Source organism: Eutrema salsugineum, unplaced genomic scaffold (genome assembly GCF_000478725.1).
Source record: "Eutrema salsugineum unplaced genomic scaffold, Eutsalg1_0 scaffold_15, whole genome shotgun sequence".
NCBI classification, from domain to species: domain Eukaryota; kingdom Viridiplantae; phylum Streptophyta; class Magnoliopsida; order Brassicales; family Brassicaceae; genus Eutrema; species Eutrema salsugineum.
Window position 1 is genome coordinate 6,730,394 of NW_006256867.1, and position 21,435 is coordinate 6,751,828.

General features: G+C 40.4%; 1 protein-coding gene, 1 long non-coding RNA gene and 1 other non-coding gene across 3 annotated transcripts; 1 reads left to right on the plus strand and 2 right to left on the minus strand.

Annotated features, from left to right (window-relative positions):
• The first annotated feature begins 3,179 nt into the window (after positions 1-3,179).
• LOC112088320 lies at positions 3,180-3,284 on the plus strand. The gene has a single exon (XR_002900482.1). It is a non-coding gene; the product is annotated as a small nucleolar RNA R71 (small nucleolar RNA).
• A 2,987-nt stretch (positions 3,285-6,271) lies between these two features.
• LOC112088168 lies at positions 6,272-7,694 on the minus strand. The gene is made up of 3 exons (XR_002900379.1): positions 7,477-7,694; positions 7,077-7,143; positions 6,272-6,929 (listed from the first exon to the last, which is right to left on the minus strand). It is a non-coding gene; the product is annotated as an uncharacterized LOC112088168 (long non-coding RNA).
• Positions 7,695-8,342: 648 nt separating this feature from the next.
• LOC18022259 lies at positions 8,343-11,187 on the minus strand. Its single transcript, XM_006405140.2, has 2 exons — positions 10,391-11,187; positions 8,343-8,508 (listed from the first exon to the last, which is right to left on the minus strand). Exons 1-2 carry the CDS (start codon positions 11,185-11,187, stop codon positions 8,343-8,345), a joined length of 963 nt encoding a protein of 320 aa, XP_006405203.2.
• Positions 11,188-21,435: the final 10,248 nt, after the last annotated feature.

Below are 21,435 nucleotides of genomic sequence, written 5' to 3' on the forward strand. Positions count from 1 at the left end.
ACGTCTTGCATAGTCCACTCTCGGGTTTATCTCCTTGCCAATGTATCAGATCTGTGGTGGCTCGGGAGTTGCTCGTGTTTCTCTTGAGTGCTGGAGCAATCTCATCACATAGTTTCTTCTTCTCGGTCTGGCTTGATTCAGCATGTATTCTCCAAGAGTAGCATCATCGGGAATGTCCTCAGAGCTGTCAACAGTGCGACGGCTTCTTCGAGATCTAGTTTGTTGCATTTTTCTGCAAGATGAGATGATTCTTGGAAAAAGAGTGAATATGGATGCTGATTTTAACACATTAACGATCAGTTATACTAATTTTTGTATCAAGAGATTAGTCAAAACCACAAGCAAGCATTTTTGACATTGAATTGAAGAAATCGAGTAGTTCATGACTAGATTCGGATTTTTGATGTTTACAACATAGAAATCTTCTAAAAATCGGTTTTAATGAGAACTTTCCATGTCAAATCTATAGGTTATCTAATACAAATCACTAATCACACAAGACTTAATCAGATTCATCAATTTTGCTGTTCCAAATTCGATTTTTATAAAGCATGTGAAATCCAAATTTCAAAAATCTCAATTCCTCTTAAGCTAGGTGTTAAAATCGATTTTCAGATAACCTAAAAGGATAATCTATTGTTCTTAAGTTATTTCCACCATCAATAAACCAAGATTTGGACTTTTTAAGAAAACCCTAAGTTCTAAAATCAATTAAAAATGACGAGTTTGAGCTTCATACCTTGCTGGAAAGAGAGATTTGATGACAGAATTGAAATCAGCTTTGAAAAAGAGTGAGGTTTGGGCCAAGAATCTCTTAAAAAGCTTAAGAATTGAAAAATGTTTTCTATCTCCTAAATCTCCAAATCTTTTGGAAGAGAAGAGAAAAAGGAGTTTTGATCCAAAAAGTGCATTTCCTTTCTTTAAAAAGCATTTTTGTAGCAAAAACGGGAAATTTTCGGAATTCATAAGTTTACGGGAACTTACCTTGCTTGTCTTGCACGCAACGGAGGTTTAAAACTTACGGAAAATCTTAACGTGCTTTACCGAGAATGCTCCGGAAATCATTGGGAACTTTGAAAAGCGGCGGAAATCCGCATTCTCATCTCAATGACCAACGACCGCAGTCAGGAGACGCGCGACCGCGGCGATCATGGGCTCGGCTGCGGTCACATTCACGGTGCCGCGGTCGATGCTCCCTTGGCCGCGGGTCGGTTGGTCACGACCGCGGCCCTTTTTCATGCGGCCTTTGTCCCACTTTCAGGTCTTCGCCGGGCCGAGCAGCTAAAAACCTACCTTTTTCTTCTTGGTTTTTCTAATTTTCTGATTTTTTTGTGTTTTTGTTTTATAAAATACCTGAAACTAAAAAGAAAAAGAAAATATAAATTGTAAAAAGGAAAAGAAAACTAAAAGAAAGAGTACCTAAATGGGTTGCCTCCCATTAAGCGCTTTTGTTTTAAGTCGTTTAGCTAGACGTAGGCATGAAGAATCAGGCTGATTTGAATGGCACTCCACTTGATGTGCCCTTATCACTTCTGGTCGCTGGAGGTTTTACTTCTTCTCCTTGAAGAGCCGTCTTCTTTGCTTTACTCTTCTTTCGGACTTTAACATTGTTTAAAACCCTTTTTGTGTTTTTGATCAGCCCCTGGATTTGGTCCTCACTAGTTTCTATTGCATCCGGTGGAATGATGATCTTGATCTTTGCAAAAGCTTTCAGCTTCTCCTTTTCTTTCTCTTTTGGCCGGTTTCCTTTGCTTGGAAAATCATCTAGGATAGTCGGATAAAACCTTCTGCGATCTACATTGAGGAAAACAGCATGCCGGTTTGCGTGATCGATTACTGCTCCTACGGTAGCTAGGAATGATCTCCCGAAAATGAGTGGCCTCTCCTTGTCTTTATCCATCTCCAGGACTTGGAAATCTGCTGGAACAATTTTGTCTCCAACTAGAACTTGTAGATCATGAATCGCCCCTTCAGTATCTTTTTGAGATGAATCTCCAAAGATAACTTTAACCGTCGATGTCCTTAAGGTTTTTATGCCCAATTTTTTGGCAAATGTCTTTGACATGATGTTGACATTGGCTCCGGAATCGCACAGGCAGTCTGTGAACTTGATTCCTGAAATGAAACATTGGAAAACAAAACATCTCGGATCGTCGGCTTTTGTAAGCCTTTCAAACGGTGATCGTTGAGGTACCTTAAATGGTGGCTGCTTGGCAGCGACATCCTTGTAAAGTGGTACAAAGATTGGGGTTTCTTCTTTCTTTCCATCGGTTCTGGCCTCTTCTTCGGGCAATGTGGTTATGGCGTTGCAAAACCTCTTAGGGTTATCTTCAACTCTTCCTGGAAGAACTCCACTTTGCCTCTTCATAGAGTTGGCTGTTTGGGCAACTTGCACGTCTAGCTTTTTGACGTGCGAAGATAAAGCTTCAAACTTCCCGTTCAGGTCATTGTACATGCAATCAACCTTCACGTTCATGTCTTTAGATGCTTTTTCGTTCGTCATAACGAGCTGTTGGATGGACTGTTCAAGTCTACCGATTTGTGAAGCTAGCTGGTTCGTCGTGACTCTCTGCTGTTGTACAAATTGATTGTTAAAACCCGTACCTTGGTAGTTATATGGCTGTCGTGGTTGATAAGCTCCTGTTCCTCCGAAGTTCCCACCTTGGAACTTGTTTTGGAAAGATTTTTGTTGTGGTGGGTAGTACTGATCTTGAGGATTCTCCACATTTGGATTGCGGTAAGACAGATTGTTGTAATTTGCATTCTGGAAGTTGTTGTTGAAACCATTGTTGAAGCGATTTGGGTATGGTGCTTGTGCTCCTACATAGTTCACCTCTTCTTCTTGAAAGGCTTGATTAATGTGATCGATATCACTAGGTCATTCATCTTCTGCGCCATTGTTGGTCTCACAAGCATGGATTGGGCGATTGTTGCTCTTCAAAAGCTGGCTCATCATGTTCTTCAACTCGGTCATCTCTTTGTTGTGTGTTCCGATTTGCTTCGTCGAGCGATCGTATTCAGGACAATCATTGCTATGGGCTTGAGCCAAATTCTCGATGAGGGCTCTTCCTTGTGCTATCGTCTTTTGTCCAAAATCTCCATTGCTAGCTGTATCAAGCGAAAGTTTGTATTTTGGTTGCAAACCTCGGTAAAATGTGCTTAGCATGCTTGATCCAGAAAATCCATGGTGAGGGCAATCACGTTCATACTCCTTAAAACGTTCCCAGGCTTCATAGAAAGATTCAGTCAGTCCTTGCTGAAAGCTTGAGATCTTTGTTCTCAACAAGTTCGACCTTGACTTAGTATAGAAGTGATTCAGGAAAGCAGTTTTACACTCTTCCCAATTAGTAATCGATCCTGCAGGCAAAGATTTCAACCAACGGTGAGCTTTGTCTGCTAATGAAAAAGGGAACAACTTACACTTTAAATAGTATGCTGGAACTTGGTTTGTTCTCATCATGCTGCAGATCTCTTCAAATAGCTCGATATGGTCCATTGGGTGTTCAGAAGGAACTCCATGGAATTGGTTTTGTTTCACCAATGAGATGATTTCAGGCTTGACTTCAAACTCATTCCGGTTCGGAAATGGAACTTGAATTGCAGATCGGTTCTGAAAATTTTGAGTAGGTAAATCAAAATCAGCTATGCGATGGTTCCTGGCTTGTCTTCGGTGTTGATTTGTTGGCTGCACAGGGCGGTTAGCGCGCCCATTCGGCTGCATTCCTTGGTGGTCACCATCGGCTGCATTGATAGCTGCATCAAGGTCTTCACGCTCTTCTCTCTCGCGGTTTTGGTGGTTCCTAGGAGGAACCTCATCCTCCTGTCCATCTTGTCGAGCATGATCACCTCCTCTGTGATCATTCTCTTCATTTTCTCCATGTTCGGACCCGTCTTGGTCCATATTTAAAGCTCGGTTAATAGGATCTCCATGCTGGTCGTCGTTGGCCATTCCTTGCGTTCGTCTAAGTCTTCGAAGTTCTCTTTTGTGTCTGTCTATCTCGTCTAGAATTGGAATGTTTTCTACAAGTCTGCACCTGGTATTCATGCAATTCAGAGAAAAACAAAAGAAGGGAAAGATAATTCAGCAAAACTTTAAGAAAGAACTAGAGATCAGGTGTCTAGAACAGAAGTTAAAACAAGAAAAATAACAAAAGGCAGCGAAACAAATCCTCGGCAACGGCGCCAAAAACTTGATGCGTGTCAACTGCGTGAGGGAACAAGTTTTACCCTTAACACAAAAAAATGAAAGCCGCAAGTGCACAGCTAATCAGTTGTAGTATTTAGGGATCGAATCCACAGAGATTTGTGTGCCTGGTATTCTTCTACGGTTTCTAACTTGATGTCTAGACTAGATTGGTTTTAAAGGTTGGTTGTTTTTCACGGATTAAACTAAAACGAAAGAAAGCAAATAAATATATCCTAAGGAACAAGTAGAATAATCGAATGAAAAGGAAGTAAAGCAAGCAAAATATCGAACTAAAGCAATTGAAATGCAGATCTAAATAAGCAAGTAAAAATCGATTGGTTTGTAAACTATGACTAAAAACGCTGAGATTTCGGGAACTCTACAGGGATCATAATCGGTTTTGACACTAGGGTAGATAGATTGGGATTGACGGATATCGATATATAGGGTTCTAGAGCTAGAGTACGGCGGTATGACTATGTCACTGTCGTGATCATAACCAACTGTTTCTCGCAACCCTGACCAGTAGGTTTCCACTCTGGCCCTGGAAGGGAGAGAACACAAGAGCTGCACAAGACTCGTTAATACTCACGATCTCGCCGCAGGTAGGTTTTCACTCCTACGAAAAAATCGCATCTTTCATTCTAGGGCTGATACTTAATGAAAACTTTCGCAACACTAACTATCTAGATCAGATACTAGGTGATCAATCAAGCATACATGCAATAAGAACAAGAATAAACAGAGAACAAAGTTGAAATCCCAGATCTATAAACCTAGATGTCTTAATCGATTATGAGAGCCCCTTTCGGGAACCCTAAGCCCAACTCGGGATCTACTCAGACATGGCTGAGGTCGACATCATCATTGGTTTTAATAAAAGTAATCAAAAACAGTAAAGAAAAGAGATGAAAGAAAGCTTCTCTATTGAAGAAATCGGACTTGAACAATCTTCTAAAAAAATCGCATAAAAACGGCTAAAGGAAAAGGGTTTCTGTAAAGTATGAAGGGTGGTGTCTAAAAACGACCTAAATGACAAGTATTTATAGTCTTCAATACTCCATGGTCTCTAGGGTTCCGGAATTGAGGCTGAGAATGACTTTGGGCTTCAGAAATATGGGCTTTAGTTCGGAGTTGGCTGGCCGCGGTCGGGAATGACGTGACCGCGGGAAATAGGTGGCTGGCCGCGGTCGGGAGGCTTGTGACCGCGGGGAATGGGCTGGTGGCCGCGGTTGTGTGACTTGCTGGCCGTCTTCGAGTGGCTCCGGGGCTAATGGAATATCTTGAGATCCAACCTTTGGAATATCTCCAAACCTAGTGCATTTGAAAGCTGGTTGATTCTTCTATAAGTTGTCCAATTTTGAGGGTGATCAGACGGTGAGAAGGTCTTCGTCTCTCCATGAGAGTTCTGACGGTCTGCATTTATCTAAAAGAGTCTTTTTGTTCCAATTTGTGCCTCTTTATCCCAAATTACCTGAAAAGTCTTTTAAAATCCAAAAACATTGAAATCCTTTGAAAACCTTTGAAAATAGAGGAAAAACACCTGTAAAAGACATTAAAGTGATCCATAAAAATGGTCAAAATCCGGTGTTATCAATGTTCTTAACCATTTATGATGTTTTTAAAAAGAAAATTCAGGAAGGATACTAATAATTTATAAATGAATTCTTAAATTTTAACCAAACCAACTAAACTCTGAACGTAAAACAAGAAACCATAATTGGCTACCTCTAAGAATTGGTAAAAAGGATTTTTGAAAGCCTTATTAAAAGCTCAAGATGGCTTCCTAAATTTTGGTTTTTAAAAAATAAATATATTTAGGAAGCTTTCATAAACATTTAGGAAGGCAATCCTAAATCATTTCAAAATTAGCTAATTATATGAACACAATAGCTAGAGTCATTAATCTTTAAAATGTTCCTACTGAAATCACTAAATAGCTAAAGCAGCTCAATACTTATATTCATCAAATCCAATCTCAAGTAACCATGGCTTTTATGAATGATTTAGAACTATTTAGGATGGCATTACTCAATTTCTTAAAAAGCTTCCTATATGGTTTGAAAACTTATTATACCTCATAAAGACGTTTTGCACGCATTCTAACCAAGAAGTGTCTATAACTTCTTAAAGTAACATCGTAAATGTTGATAAAACACAAAACACACACACTCACACTATATTTACACATCTCCGTATACCTCCCAAAGCATTATACAAAAGAAGTTACATTTCTATTTATGAATTAAACCATCCAGTGACTCAAAAGCTCCGGCATAAATCTTTCTAATATTATTTCCATCAAATCAGAAACCTGAGTCTTCACTTCTTCTTTATAAGCTAATCGCTGGATGCTGATATTGTAACCTACTAGAGGAACAAAGATTCTTCTTTTTCCTTCTAATCTAAAAATACTATATCCAAAGCCACAGGCTTGTCTTTGTTGATGAACTAAATGGAAAATTTGATGTCAAAATAATGGGTAAAATCACAGAACTAAGAGTCGCAACATGTAGTTTCCGGTTCCCAGGACTACCAAATGCAACTCAAGGAGGTCGAGAGGGAGTAGGGAACAAGAACATTTGTGTATGCTGTTGTGTTTCAGTTCTCATTGCACACATCGTTCTTAAATTTCTCGTTATCTGCTTCCTTACGGTGCTTTCTTCTCAAATTCAACTTGCTTGCTGTTTTCCTTGTGTGACTGCACAAATATTCTAACAAAGGTTGTGCAGAGTTGATACAACTGCAGATTCAGAATCAAACACAAAAATTTGTTTCTCATAGGTCAAGTTAGGGACAGAAAGAATATAACTCTAAAACCCAAATGGAGAAAACAAGAGATAAGAGGAAAAGAAACCAAATTGGTTCTTGAGTTTCATCAAAATGTTACCTTGCTCAAATGGGACACGAGCTAGATCCTCACCGAAATGTAACGCCAAAGCAGCCGCGCGTCCACCCTGAGACATCCATGAGAAAAACATCCGATGAATATCGTTTCTCTTATAGAGCTGGATCCTCAAGTTTTTCTTACTTTCCTTTATCCAATTTCACTTTGTCTCTTATTCATCTTGAGATTTAAGATATGTTTTATCAAATAAAAATCGATCTTCATCACAATCAATATTCATTCCCAAGGATGAAATTCCAAAAAGCTATGTGGAAGACAAAGAGATTGAAGATGGAAAGATCTATTTAGGATCGCAAACAGAGGAAACTTCAAAATCAGAATCCCAAACAATGGCCTCGAAATCGAAAATCAAAATCACTAATTAAAGAATCGTGATCAAAACCGTGAATGAGAGCTTCGAGATTTAATATGCTGAACGAGGTCGACAAAAGGGATCTTTGAAAGAGAGAGATCGGCGAAGGATAATGATTCTGCATCGGACAAAAAGAGAGATATTGGCTGAAAGAAACGAGGAGATATTTAGAGTAATGCTAGTTTGGTCCCCTTCCAAATGAAGGGGCTATTTTTCAGAAAATTAAGTTTTTTGAGGCTATTTTGATCAATTTCTCTTATACCTATTAGTATAACTTTAAAACTAAGTCGATTTTTTTAATGTATATTTTAAGGTGGACATCAGAATTCTAAAGTCTAAACCTTATGATTTCTCTATTAAAAAAGGTAACACCCTGATATGTAAACACTCTGATACACACATGAATTTTGCTTCGGATTTAGTTTAAGTTTTAGGATATTTTTTTTAAGAAGAACAATATATATATATCCTTTTAATTTTTAGGATATATTTGATCAAAGAATATAATTAGGGCTTTCTCTCAGTATCTCTGCAGATATAATTGGATTATTCTTAATTTAGTGATAATGATTTATAATATACAAGAACTATATGTTTGATGGTATCAGTTGACCGAATTAAAACCCAAAAGTTATTCGGTTTTCAATTTGACTTTGATTTTAATTCAATTTTCATAAAAATAACAAGCGACATGCAAATAATTAAGGAGATTACTATTCTCAAAGTGTACATATAGAATATACTTTTGATAGAAATATCAATAAAAACAAGAACCAAAGATCCCAAAAGAAAGGAAAACTGAGAAAATAAATAAGAGGAGAAACTCTTAATTAACTAATAGCAAACAAAATCGGAAAAAAAAAAGAAACATATACTGGTGTAGGTGATCCGAATGTTTAGTGATGATGGGATGTCAATGTGGGTAACAACCTTGTGAGACGGTCCATAGGTGACAAATTTGGAACACTAGGAATTGGTCCGACCACGACTTGAAGCTTAAGCCCAGCCACACAGTGACCTGGCTTCGAGCTTATGAAACAATGAACTTCTGGTTTGGTGAGCCTGACAAGATTTCAGCCAGTATTGTGCACGGTAACAGGTGAATTCGGGTCGCAGTATAAGAATTCCAGATCACTGCTGATTTCTAAGACGTCATTTAATTCTTGGCCGTATTCAAAAAGGAGATTGTCTCCAACATGAAACTCTTTCTCCTTGCTCCACTTGTACTAGTACTCACTGTCATAAACCCTCCATCCTTTGGAGACACTGACCTTGTAGGTCTTTTCAAAAGGAAGGACCTGGCTCGGTGGTGGTGGAGGAACCGGACGTGACGGGTCATGGACGACAAGAACCTCGAACTTCTGTCCGGATGAACATTGAGTATAATTTGACGTAATGAAGAAGTAAGAACCTGGTTCCGTAAGGGGTACATGTCAAAGTAATTTGGGGAAGTGATTTATTCATTAGCCGAAAGGCAACTATATATACATGTAGATTAGTTAACTTTGAGTTAGTAACTAGCAATGTGAGATAAATATTCTAACAAATATTCTAACAACTTAACTATACAAGGCCCAATAAGCCTATTATCTCTTAATACCCCCCTCAAGTTGGAGCATGTAGATCTCGAATGCCTAACTTGCACAAAATTCCTTTGAACGAACGTCTTCCAAGTGCTTTAGTGAAGATATCTGCCAGCTGTTGAGTAGTTAAAACATATTGGATCTGAACAATTCCAGCATGCATATCATCTCTAATGAAATGATCAATCTTCACATGCTTCGTTCTCTCATGAATCACAGGACTAGCTGCAATATGAAGTGCAGACTGACTGTCACAATATAATTTATTGGACCAGAATGTGCAATACCCATCGTTAACAACACACTCTTTATCCACTTTAACTCCTTTAATGCCAAAACCATAGCTCAATACTCTGCTTCAGTTGAAGAGCATGATACAACATCCATCTTCTTTGACTTCCATGATACAAGAGAATTTTCCAACTGTACCAACTATCCACTCAAAGATCTCCTCGTGATTGGACATCCAACCCAATCTGAATCACATCAAGCTGTAAGATGAATATTACAATCAGATTTCAACAAAATTCCCATCCCGGACACCCTTTCAAGTAACAAACAACTCTCAATGCAGTCATCCAATGATCCTCTCTTGGCTCATTCATAAATTGAGACAAGATGTGAACTGAGTAGGTAAGATCTGGTCTACTCGCAGCCAGGTAACACCCTGATATGTAAACACTCTGATACACACATGAATTTTGCCTCGGATTTATTTTAATTTTTAGGATATATTTTTTTTTGAAGAAGAACAATATATATATATATATACACATATATCCTATTAATTTTTAGGATATATTTGATCAAAAAATATAACTAGGGCTTCTTCTCAGTATCTCTGCAGATATAATTGGATTATTCTTAATTTAGTGATAATGATTTATAATATACAAGAACTATAGGTTTAGTGGTATCAGTTGACCAAATTAAAACCAAAAAGTTATTCAGTTTTCCATTTGACTTTGATTTTGTTTCAATTTTCATAATAATAACCACCATCATGCAAATAATTAAGGAGATTACTATTCTCAAAATGTACATATAGAATATTTTTGATAGAAATATCAATAAAAACAAGAACCAAAGAACCCGAAAGAAAGGAAAACTGAGAAAATAAAAAAGAGGAGAAACTCTTAGTTAGCTAATCTCGAACCAAATCAGAAAAAAAGGAAACATATACTGGAGTAGGTGATCCAAATGTTTAGTGATGATGGGATGTCAACGTGCGTGACCACCTTGTGAGACCGTCCATAGGCAACATTTTCGGAAAATCGGTTGTTGGTCCGACCACGACTTGAAGCTTAAGCCCTGCCTCACAGTGACCTGGCTTCGAGCTTATGAACTCCTGGTTGGTGAGCCTGACGAGATCACAGCCAGTCTTGTGCACGGCAGCAGGTGACGCCGGGTCGCAGTATAAAAATTCCAGATTACCACTGATTTCTAAGACGTCATTTAATTCTTGGCCGTATTCAAAAAGGAGATTGTTTCCAACATGAAATTCTTTCTTCTGGCTCCACCTGTAATAGTAGTTACTGTCGTAAACCCTCCATCCTTTGGAGTCACCGACCTTGTAGATCTTTTCTAAAGGAAGGACCTGGCTCGGTGGTGGAGGAACCGGACGTGACGGGTCATGGACGACAAGAACCTCGAGCTTCTGTCCGGATGAACATTGAGTATAATTTGACGTAATGAAGAAGTAAGAACCTGGTTTCGTAAGGGTTATGACATCGTGTCCTGTGTTGTAGACAACTATAGGAAAAGAAGAGTCGCAGAATTGGGACTCCAAAGCTCGGGAGACTTGTGTGACGTTGTTAAAGTTGTGATCGTACTGAAAGACCAGATAATCTCCAACGTGAAATTCCTTACGCTCGGTCCAACGATAATAGACATCGTCTTTGGCAGTCCATCCATCAGAGTCTCCCACTTTGTAGATCGTCGCGGAGTAGCAACCCAAGAGAATCATAGGGGTTGTTATTGAAGATGTAGTGACGCCTGAAGCAATTTTTGTATCAGCGGAACTAAGGCAAGAAGTAGCACGAGGCTGAAGTAAGGAACAAATCAAGGTCTTGAACGCAGCTGGACGCGCAGTTGGACTTGTAGCTGAGCTGGAGCAATGGGAATACGAGTTTTGGAGAGGAGCGGAGCAGAGGTGCATTAAGGGTTAAGGGATTTTCTTGGAGAGTTCTGAGATCAAGTACAGATCGAAAAAACAAGGGAAGCTAGAACGGCAGATCAAGGTGTGTCTTGAGTCTATCTTAAATCGGGTTAGAAAACTTGTATGGTTTGATAAAAGTTTAAAGGAAGAAAACCTTGTGTTAAGTTGTGTCATTGTTCTTGATATTCAACTCTTGCATTTACAATTGGTATCAGAACGGTCATCTGTAATTTGTAAACAGGTGAGATCCTGAGGAGATGGAGAGCTATCAAGAACTTGTAAACAATCAAAAGTGGTTTTGAATGCTGGGAACTATGGGTTCTGGAAGGCGAAGATGCGTTCACTTATCAGAGGAATTGATCCTCTGGCATGGAAGCCGGTTCTGGTCAAGTATGAAGAACCAAAGAAGAAAAATGATGCAATAGGTGACGAGCCCAAACCAGAAGAAGAATGGACCAATGATGAAAGCAAGAACTTCAACTCAAAGGCGTTGACAGCCATTCACTGTAGTATATCCTCTGAGACCTTCATGCTGATTCAGGGGTGTGAGACAGTTAAAGAGGCTTGGGACATACTGCAGATACAGTTTGAAGGAACCACTAAATTCCAAAACGCAAGGAAGGATATGCTGGCTTCGAGGTTGAAAACCTGAAGATGGAGGAGCATGAAACCATTGCTGATTTCAGCTCAAAATTGAGTTTCTTAGTTCAGGAGGCTACAACACTAGGGAAAAACTACAAAGACAAGAAGCTGGAGAAGAAGTTCCTTAGGTGTCTCCCACCCAATGTTTATGGGGTACAAGTCGGCTCTGAGTGTGAATCAGAACACAGAGTCTCTGAGTTTTGGTGAGATTGTTGGAAAGCTGCAGGCTCATGAGATGGAACTCGACGGTGTTAAGAAGCAGAAGAGCTTGGCACTGTCCACTGTCTGCAAAAACAAGGCGCTAGAAGAAGAGAATTGTGAAGATGCTTTGGGACTGCTGGTGAGGAGATTTGACAAGGCCCTAAGACGAGCTGAAAAGTCGCATGGACAGAAAAGGAGTGTACCAGGTAAACGCTCAAAAGAAAACGGTGAAAATAAAGGTGATGTCCAATGCTACGAGTGCAAAGGTGTGAGATACTTCAAGACTGAATGTCTTACCATTAAGCGAAAGAAAATTCAGTGCTTCGATTGTAAAGGTTTTGGTCAAACACAACTTGAGTGTGTGAATGACCAGAATCGCAGAAAAGAGAGATCTATGCTGGTAGAGGAAGACACCGAAGATGAAAGCGATGAAGACATATTGGAGGAAGTAAACAACTTTGTCACTTTCATTGGAATTACTGAAGTTGAGGAAGGTGAGGTCGCATCAGATGTTGAGTCAGAAACTGGTGCAGATGATGAACTAAGTGAGAGCTACAAGGAGGTTCACGAAACCCTGATCAAAATGGGTAAGGAGAACTATGAATTGAAGAAGGAGAATCTCCAACTCAAGGAAAATGTAGAGACCTTGCAGAGGGAGTTGGAAGTGGCTGAGAAACTGAGTCAAGAGAGTGTGTCGTTGATGAGAGACAAGCTGAACTTGGCAAAGAAAGCTGAATAGGTGGAGCATGATCTGAGTCAGGAGAAGGGAATTGCCAACAATCTAATGGGAGAGCTCATCGACCAGCGCAAGAAGATCCACATGTTTGCTGGAACAAAGCAGCTCGACCAAATCTTGAGCTACGGAAGAAAATCTGATGTACAAAGAGGGTTAGGTTATGACAGCCAAACCTTGGTGGAAACAGGTACTACAAGGTTTGTTCCATGAGGTGTCATTAAGCCACAAGAGGGTAAATAAGCAGCTTCAACATCAAAGAAAGAGGTTCTGCCATGAGGTTGAATGGATGCTACTACTGTGGGAAACCAGGACACATCAGAGACCACTGCTACAGGTTTTGTAAGCAAGTGAAAAGGCTGAAGGAGCTTGGGAGATTTACTTGGAATGGTTTCAGAAACCAAATATGGGTAAGGAAAGCTGATGTGAGGCAAACCACTCCAAGGCAGCCTCAACGTCAAACTCCGGTATACAGAACTTCACGAGGAAGAAACCATGGGTTAGGCTTCAAGTGTAATATGACTGTGGTTACAGAAGAGGAGGACCAGGCTGCTTCGTGATACTTTGATAATGGTTGCTCTCGACACATGACTGGCACAAGGGGGTTTCTTCAGAGCCTGAAAAAGAATAGAGGAGGCAAAATAACTTTTGGCGATGGGAGCATTGGTGCTATTCAAGGAAAAGGGAAGACAAGGGAACTCGGTCAACATCAGCTGGTGAACGTCTATCTGGTACATAGACTTCAGGCGAATCTGATCAGTGTTTGCCAAGGGAGGAAAAGTGCAAGGCTGACTGTTGTGTTCACTAAATAGGACTGCAAAGCTGTAGATAAAGAAGGAAAATTCGTCTTGTGAGGAATCAGATCTGGAAACAACTGCTACATTTGGGATCTCTCATCTAGGGAGGAAACGTGTTTTTCAGCGCGTGATGACATTCAACTGTGGCATCAGCGTTTGGGACACATGAACATCAGGAATCTTACTAACCTCATTGATAAAGAGATTGTGAGAGGAGTCCCTAAAGTTAAGGGAGGAGAAAACATGGTGTGTGGTCCATGCACTTAAGGCAAACAAGTCAAAGTGCAGCACAATCGAGTTCCTGATATACAGTCAAAGGCAGTTCTTGATTTAGTTCATATGGATCTGATGGGACCAGTACAAATGGAGAGTTTGGGCGGCAAGCGATATGTGTTTCTCATTGTGGATGATTTCTCGAGATTCACCTGGGTTAGATTCCTTCGAGAAAAATCAGAGACTGCTGAAAACTTCAGAATCTGGGCCTTGCAACTCACGAATCAGCGTGGAAGTATAAGTAAAATCTGGAGTGATCACGGAGGCGATTTTCAGAATGAATTCATGAAACTGTTCTATGAAAGTCATGGGATTGCTCACCAGTTTGCAGCACCCAGGACGCCACAGCAGAATGGTGTGGTGGGGAGGAAGAACAAAACGTTATAGGAGATGGCTCGGACAATGATGCATGGAATCAAGTGCCAAAGAAATTCTGGGCTGAGGCATTCAATACTGCATGCTACATCGTCAACGGAGTTATGAACTGTGGAAAACAAAAACTCCTAACTTGAGCTACTTTCATGTCTTTGGTTGCAGGTGCTACATTCTGAATGATAAAGACTATCTTGGAAACTTTGACTCCAGGAGCGATGAAGGGATATTCTTGGGATATTCAGGAAAAAACACTGCCTTCAGAGTGTTCAACACCAGATCGAAAGTACTTGTCGACTCAGTAAATGTGGTGTCTGATGACTATGTTCACATGCTATGGGAGGGTGCTGGTATAGGAAGTGACTCGGACCAAGGAGAGGAGGAGCAAGTGACAACAAGCTCCCATGAAATTTGTCAGACGGTGGAAGCCACATCATCCGACGTCGAATCATTCATCATCTGATCTCATTGGTAATGTGAATGAAGGGAGGAGGACCCGAGGGGTTCAGCTGGACTGCAAGAAGATGGTTGGAAAGTACTCGGAGATGGTATTATTTGTGTGCTTTGTTTCTGTCATCGAGGCACGTGATGTGAGACATGCACTTGGTGATGAATTCTGGATCATTGCCATGGAGCAGGAACTGGAACAGTTTGTGCATAACGACGTATGGGAACTTGTCCCAAGACCTCAAGATGTCAATATTGTGGGAACCAAATGGATCTTCAAGAACAAGATTGATGAAAATGGAGTGGTGGTTCGCAACAATGCAAGGTTGGTGGCTCAAGGATTCTCACAAGTCGAGGGAGTAGACTTCGAAGAAACGTTCGCGCCTATAGCACGCCTTGAGGCAGTCAGGCTGTGTTTTGGGATGGCGTGTGTCCTAAATTTCAGGGTATACCAGATGGATGTCAAATAGCTTTTATGAATAGTGTGTTACAAGAGGAAGTATACGTTGAGCAAACAAAAGAGTTTAAAGATGCTCAGAAACCAGAGTATGTGTACAAACTGAAAAATGCACTTTACGGCCTAAAGCAGGCCCCGCGTGCATGGTATGAGCGATTCACCGGGTTTCTAGTTGAACAAGGGTACGTCAGAGGAAATGCCAACAAAACCCTTTTCATCTATGAACAGGATGGACAGATCATGATAGTCCAAATCTATGTGGACGACATCATGTTTGGTGGAACAGCTCAGAAACTTGTGGATCGATTTGTCACAAGTATGACATATGAGTTTGAGATGAGTATGATTGGTGAGTTGCGGTACTTTCTGGGTCTGTAGATAACTCAATCAGAGAATGGTGTGTTCATCTCGCAAAGCACATATGTGAGGAACTTACTTACACGGTTCAAACTTGACCAGTGTAAGAAAGCAAGCACTCCAATAAGTACTACAGCCAAGCTCACCAGAGATGAAGAGGGAAAAGATGTAGATCCAGCTCTCTACCAATGGATGATTGGAATTGTTGTACATCACAGCAAGTAGACCAGATTTGTTTTTGAGTGTGGGGATCTGTGCTAGATATCAGGCTAAACCAAAGCAGTCTCACCTTGAAGCAGTGAAGAGGATCATAAAGTATGTCAAGGGGACAGTTGATCTGGGGATATGGTACTCCAAGGGATCCAACCAAAACTTAGTTGGATACTGTGATGCGGATTGGGCTGGAAGTGCAGATGATCGAAAGAGCACTAGTGGAGGTTGTTTCTTTCTCGGAAAAAATCTGGTTTCCTGGTTGAGCAAGAAGCAAAACTCTGTCTTACTGTCTACTGCAGAGGCAGAGTACATCGCTATGGAAAGCTGCTGCAGTCAGTTGCTGTGGATGAAGCAGATGTCTGCAGACTATGGAATGGATTCTGGTCCACTACTGGTTCACTGTGACAACAAGAGTGCTATACGCATTTCGAAGAATCCTATGCAGCACTCAAGGACTAAACACATTGATATAAGGCACCACTTTATCCCTGAGTTAGTGGAAGAAAACAGGTAGTGATAGAGCATATTGTCACTGATTTGCAACTGGCTGATTTGTTCACAAAACCATTGGATTTTAATCGTTTTGTCACCCTAAGATATTTGATTGGAGTTTGTGGTATGTAATGGTTTGTGAAATGGGCAGGACTGATACAAAGACTGACTCAAGGGACATCGTGCCTTGACGTCTGTACAGGTTTCACGGAGTGGAGAGCAGGCTGAGATAGTTTTGGAGAAATCAAGTGCTGAAACTAGCTCACCAGATAAGTAAAAGAGGAATTAAAGAAAAAAGAAGGGTGATGAGACAATGAAAAGTTTGATCCTGATACTCAAACTTGCATGTTTTGAGCTCTACACCAAGAAAACAAAAAAAAGATTCCCCTTGTATGACAAACAGCTCTCTTCCATGGATAAAGGTTGAAAACTAAACAATGGGTCGATAAAGGCAGGAGAGTGTGAAAGCTAGCCCATGAATCATGATGGCCAGACTCAGATGAATCAGACCAAACTGAGGGTGTCTCGTGACCTCGGGACTGTATCAAGTCCGTGTGCAGTTCAAGGAAAATGGGTAAATAATGTGGTACAAAGTTTTTTTTAAGCCAGTGCATAGGTGGTGATTGCAATGTCACTATCAGTTTAGTTCCCATTCTACTTATGGTTAAATGTGCTTGTGAATATCAATGGTCTAACGTGTGTGTGTTTGATTCAGTTCGTGTCCTAGTATTGTGGTTGCATGTAAAACAGGAATGTGGAACGAGATTTTCGTTCTATGGGCTGAAGATATTTAGCTAAATGAGCCAGGAAGTCAAAACGACTCAAATAGCAGTGCAAGTTGAAAAGAAGTGGGAAAATGGAAAGTAGGGGAGTTATTTACAGAAAGTGGAAATCCAAAAAATCAGAAACACTTCCTGTTTTAAACCCTAAATCTTTCTGTCAAAAGGAGAATCAAGAAGAGAGACATCGATGGTGAGAGAAACTCGGAGAGGTCTAATTGGAGCAAGATCTAAGGCGATGATGATGCATGCAGATGGTGATGAACAGAGGGCACACCTGATCGATGAACTCAGTGAAGAGAAGGAGAATCCAACTGTCGCTGCTGCTGAACGAAATTCTGAGGCATCAGTTGCTCCAGCGGATAGTGCAGGATCGTTTGCCACCACAAACGATGAAGATGCTCCAAGTGGGTCATCGGTGAACTCTGAGGAGAAGAAGGATGGCGAAGAAACCAAGACTGATTCCGAGACATCCCAGAAAATCGAGGATGAAGTGGGTAAACTCGAGATCGAAGAAATCTGATGAAGTGCATCTCCCTGAGGAACCGGTGAATCAACTCAGTAGACCTGAATCAGAAGCAAAAGCCCAGGAGGGGGAAGCAGCTTCTGATGCGTGTCGTGTGGTGAGGGTGTCAAGTTTTACCCTAAATGAAATCAATAGCCGCAAGTTCACAGCTGATCGATTGTAGTACTTAGGGATCGAATCCACAGCGAAGGAGGATCTTTCCTGCAAAAGCCTTCGAAAGAAATATAAAGTAAGGAAGTCTAGAACCAGGCGAGTTTTGTGAGGGTTTTGGTGGTGTGTTTAAAACGTAAAAATGAATCTTAAAGAGAGAATACGGGAATTAAAATGACCTAATAACTAAACTTAACGAAAACGGGTAAAAACGAGAAAAACAGCTAGACCTAATTGCTAAGTGAAAATCGATTGAAAGAGTAAAGATAATAAACTAAAGCTTGAATGAAAATCGGTGTAAATCTATAAGAAAGAAAGCGATGGGGTTCAGGGAAGTTTTCTCAGGGGTATGAACGATTCAAAACATTGCTAGAGAGTAAATTTGATAAGATCTTAGCTTAAACTTTTCGAACTGGAGTCACGGACGTATGAATACGCCACTGTCGTGATCATAGACAACTATCTCTCTCAACCCTGACCAGTAGGTTTTCACTCTGGCCCTGGAAAAGAAGAGGTGCATTATGTTTAAGACTCGTCAGCATTCACAAATCGCCCATAGGTAGGTTTCCACTCCTATGTTTGTTTTGCTCTCCCAAACTAGATCTGACACCGGATGAACACTTTCGTCTCACCAAGCATCTGGATCAGATTGTAGTTCATGACGCTACTCTCATGCAGTAAAAACGAATTCAGAAGAAAAAGTTCTAAGATTCGGCTCAATAGCTCATAGAATCCTCATCGAACACATATATCCCCATCGAAAATCCCTTAGACCCAACAATAAAACTACTCAGACATGATGAACAAAATCAAAAACATAGTATTAAAAAGTAGAACAGAAACCGAAATTGAAAAAGAAAGAACAAGGGTTCAAGAGATAGATCTCTCTCTCCCTAAAACCTAAAAACAAAGCTTAAAGTAAAATTTCTGTAAAGTATTTCTTCTCTCTTCTTTTCTTCTTAAAAATGACCTAAATGATAAGTATTTATAGTCTCCAATGCTTCATGGTGTCTAGAGTTCCGGAATTGAGGCTGCGAAAATGATTTGGGCTTTAGAAATGGGCCTTATAACTCGTAGTTGGCTGGCTGCGGTCAGGAAGTGCGTGACCGCGGGGAATGGATGCTTGGCCGTGGTCGAGTAGCCTCTGACCGTGGTGAAATGGCTGTTGGCCGCGGGTGAAAATGTTTGCCGGCTGGTTTACGAGACATCTTGCTCTTCGCGTATCTTTTGATTGAACCGTTGGATTGCCAAGCTGTAAAGTGTGCTGGAAAACTGATACTTCCATCTCTGAGATCTCCAAATTTTCGCTGGATCAGACGATGAGAAGGCCTTCAATCGGGGGTGAACTTCTGACGGTTTGACTTTGAGCTGAAATCTGGTCTTCAATCCATTATGTTAAGCTTTTCCCTAAGTTAGCTGAAAAGAGTCTTAGAACTACAAATACTAGAAAAACGAAATAAAAGTACTTAAAAGCAATTAAAAACATAGAAAAAAGTATTTTCAAAACGATCCATAAAAGTGGTCAAAATACGGTATTATCAACTCTCTAGACTTAAACCTTTGTTTGTCCTCAAACAAAGCAAATGTCTAAACTGGTTAAGTGAAAACAAAAATAAGGAATCCACAAATCTCAGAGACATGAACTCTCAAACTAGGACCAAAGATCGTGCATCAATCCACAACTTAGTCTAGAAAATTCTCACCAATACACAAAAGATACTAGTCCACTTTTTCCGTCATGCAAAACTTAAACAATCTAAATCTTGATTCCAGTTAACTAGCTCTCTACATTCATTAAGTTCAATAGCGAGTTCTCATTAAAGACATCATCCAGGGTAGACGGCGTTTGGCATTAAAGGGCTGTTTAAGTGGTGGAGTTAAAGTGTTTCGGGTTACCTGATGAATCTGGAGGATGCAAGATAATATGCAAAGCCGCAATAGAGATAAGGACATGTTGATGACCGCAATTTTCAGTCACTTCTTCTTGCCAAATGTTGTTGCATAATCTTTCCTCCTTTGTTTTAAACAGCTATTCCCCCAGACTTAGATTATTTCCGGGAATCAGAAAATGATCTCCAAAACTCCATAAAATCGAAATCTAGTTGCCTTGGGACTTAAAATTCGACCTCTCTAGACTCTCTTAGGCTTTTATTTCCTTTCTTTTCTTATTTTCGGAATTTTTTTTTTTTTTGTTAACGAAGAGGAAATGCCTTTTAAAGAGAGAGAGACTAGAAGACGAGATTGTATTGAGATTTTTCTAAGGCAGACTGAGCTTCCTCTTGTGTTGAATCCTTCCGGGAACTTTTCTGGCAAATCGCAGGTCTCTGTCTTTGGTGACTGAAAACTGCGTCGTTCCTCTTTCTCTCCAACGTTTTTGCACTTATCTGCATATAAGACAACTGAAAACAAGAGTGCATGTGGTTTGAAAAAGGATTGGTTAATGTGGGGAAATAGCTAAAGATAAACTAGCCATTCAGGATCAACAGAGAGTGGTAAAAAGGGTAAAGGAGTCCTGAATGTATGATTCGTTTCCCTGGTCTAATGTTTCAATATGAGAAAATTAAGTCCAAATTAAGTCTAAATAAAACAGAGCCAGTGTATTCCTTCATCTAAATCGAAATCATTCAAATTTCTCTGGGGTACTTCGTTTCAATGTGCTTAGCTACCGCCTAGTCTAGTCCTAAATCATGAATGAGCATGTCACTAGGAACAGTCTAAAAGCACACAGTCAACTATCATTGATTCATGTTCACATTCCCTTTAAAACGTATTTTGTTTTGAAAACCGATTTCGAAAAACTTTAAGGAAAATGAAAAAAGTGTAGATAATGCAAGACTCATGAAAGAAAAGTGGTTAGAAAGGGATGAAATCCTCCCCCAGACTTAAATCACACTGTTCTCAGTGTGAACAATTCGAGATTGTATGAGAAAAATGCATAGATAATCGAATTGGTAAGGCTAAAGAGAACTTACCTGGATCTAGGATGCTGGTGGTGATGGACCGGATTCATTCGAAGAGGTTTGGGAAGGTGATATGTGGTGATGAAGGTGGTGGGAAGTGATGAATGTGGTGGAGTGGGGCTTGGTGAGGTGGAATGAGGTGAAGTGGGTGATTTGGGGTCGGGTTTCATCTCAACGACCATTTGCCACGGTCAGGAGCCACGCGACCGCGATGAAGTGGTGCTCGGCCGCGGTCAGAAAGACGCGACCGCGGTCGAACATGTGTTTTCCACGGTCAGAACATCTGCGATCGAACATGTGTTTCCTGCACTCAGAACATCTGCGACCGTGGGGGCTTATATCGCGGCCTGTTTCCTGATTCTCCTTGGTTCCCGCTGGTCCGAGCAGTCATGCACCATCCTTCTTTTTGGTTTTTTCGGTTTTTTGATTTTTTTGGATTTTTTTTATAAGAAACACCTGAAACTAAGAAAAAAGAAAAAGATCAATAGAAAAAGAAAGAAAAATCCTAAAGAAAACAATACCTAAATGGGTTGCCTCCCATTAAGCGCTTTTGTTTTAAGTCGTTTAGCTCGACTTTTGGTGTTGGACGTGGCTTAGTCCAATGAAGAAGATCTTGTCCTGAGACAAGTCTTTTTCGACATCTCCTTGCTTTGCCTAGCAGGTTCTTCGTCACTCCAAAGTTCTTCTTCAAACTCTTCTGTTGCAGAACGTTTTCCTGCTTTGCTGTTGTATGGGACAGCTTCTGTGAAGACGTCTTTGTCGATATTAGCAAACGAAATCCTCCGGTTTGGCCAGTCCATTATAGCTCTGGAAGTTGCTAGAAAAGACCATCCGAGAATCACTGGATGT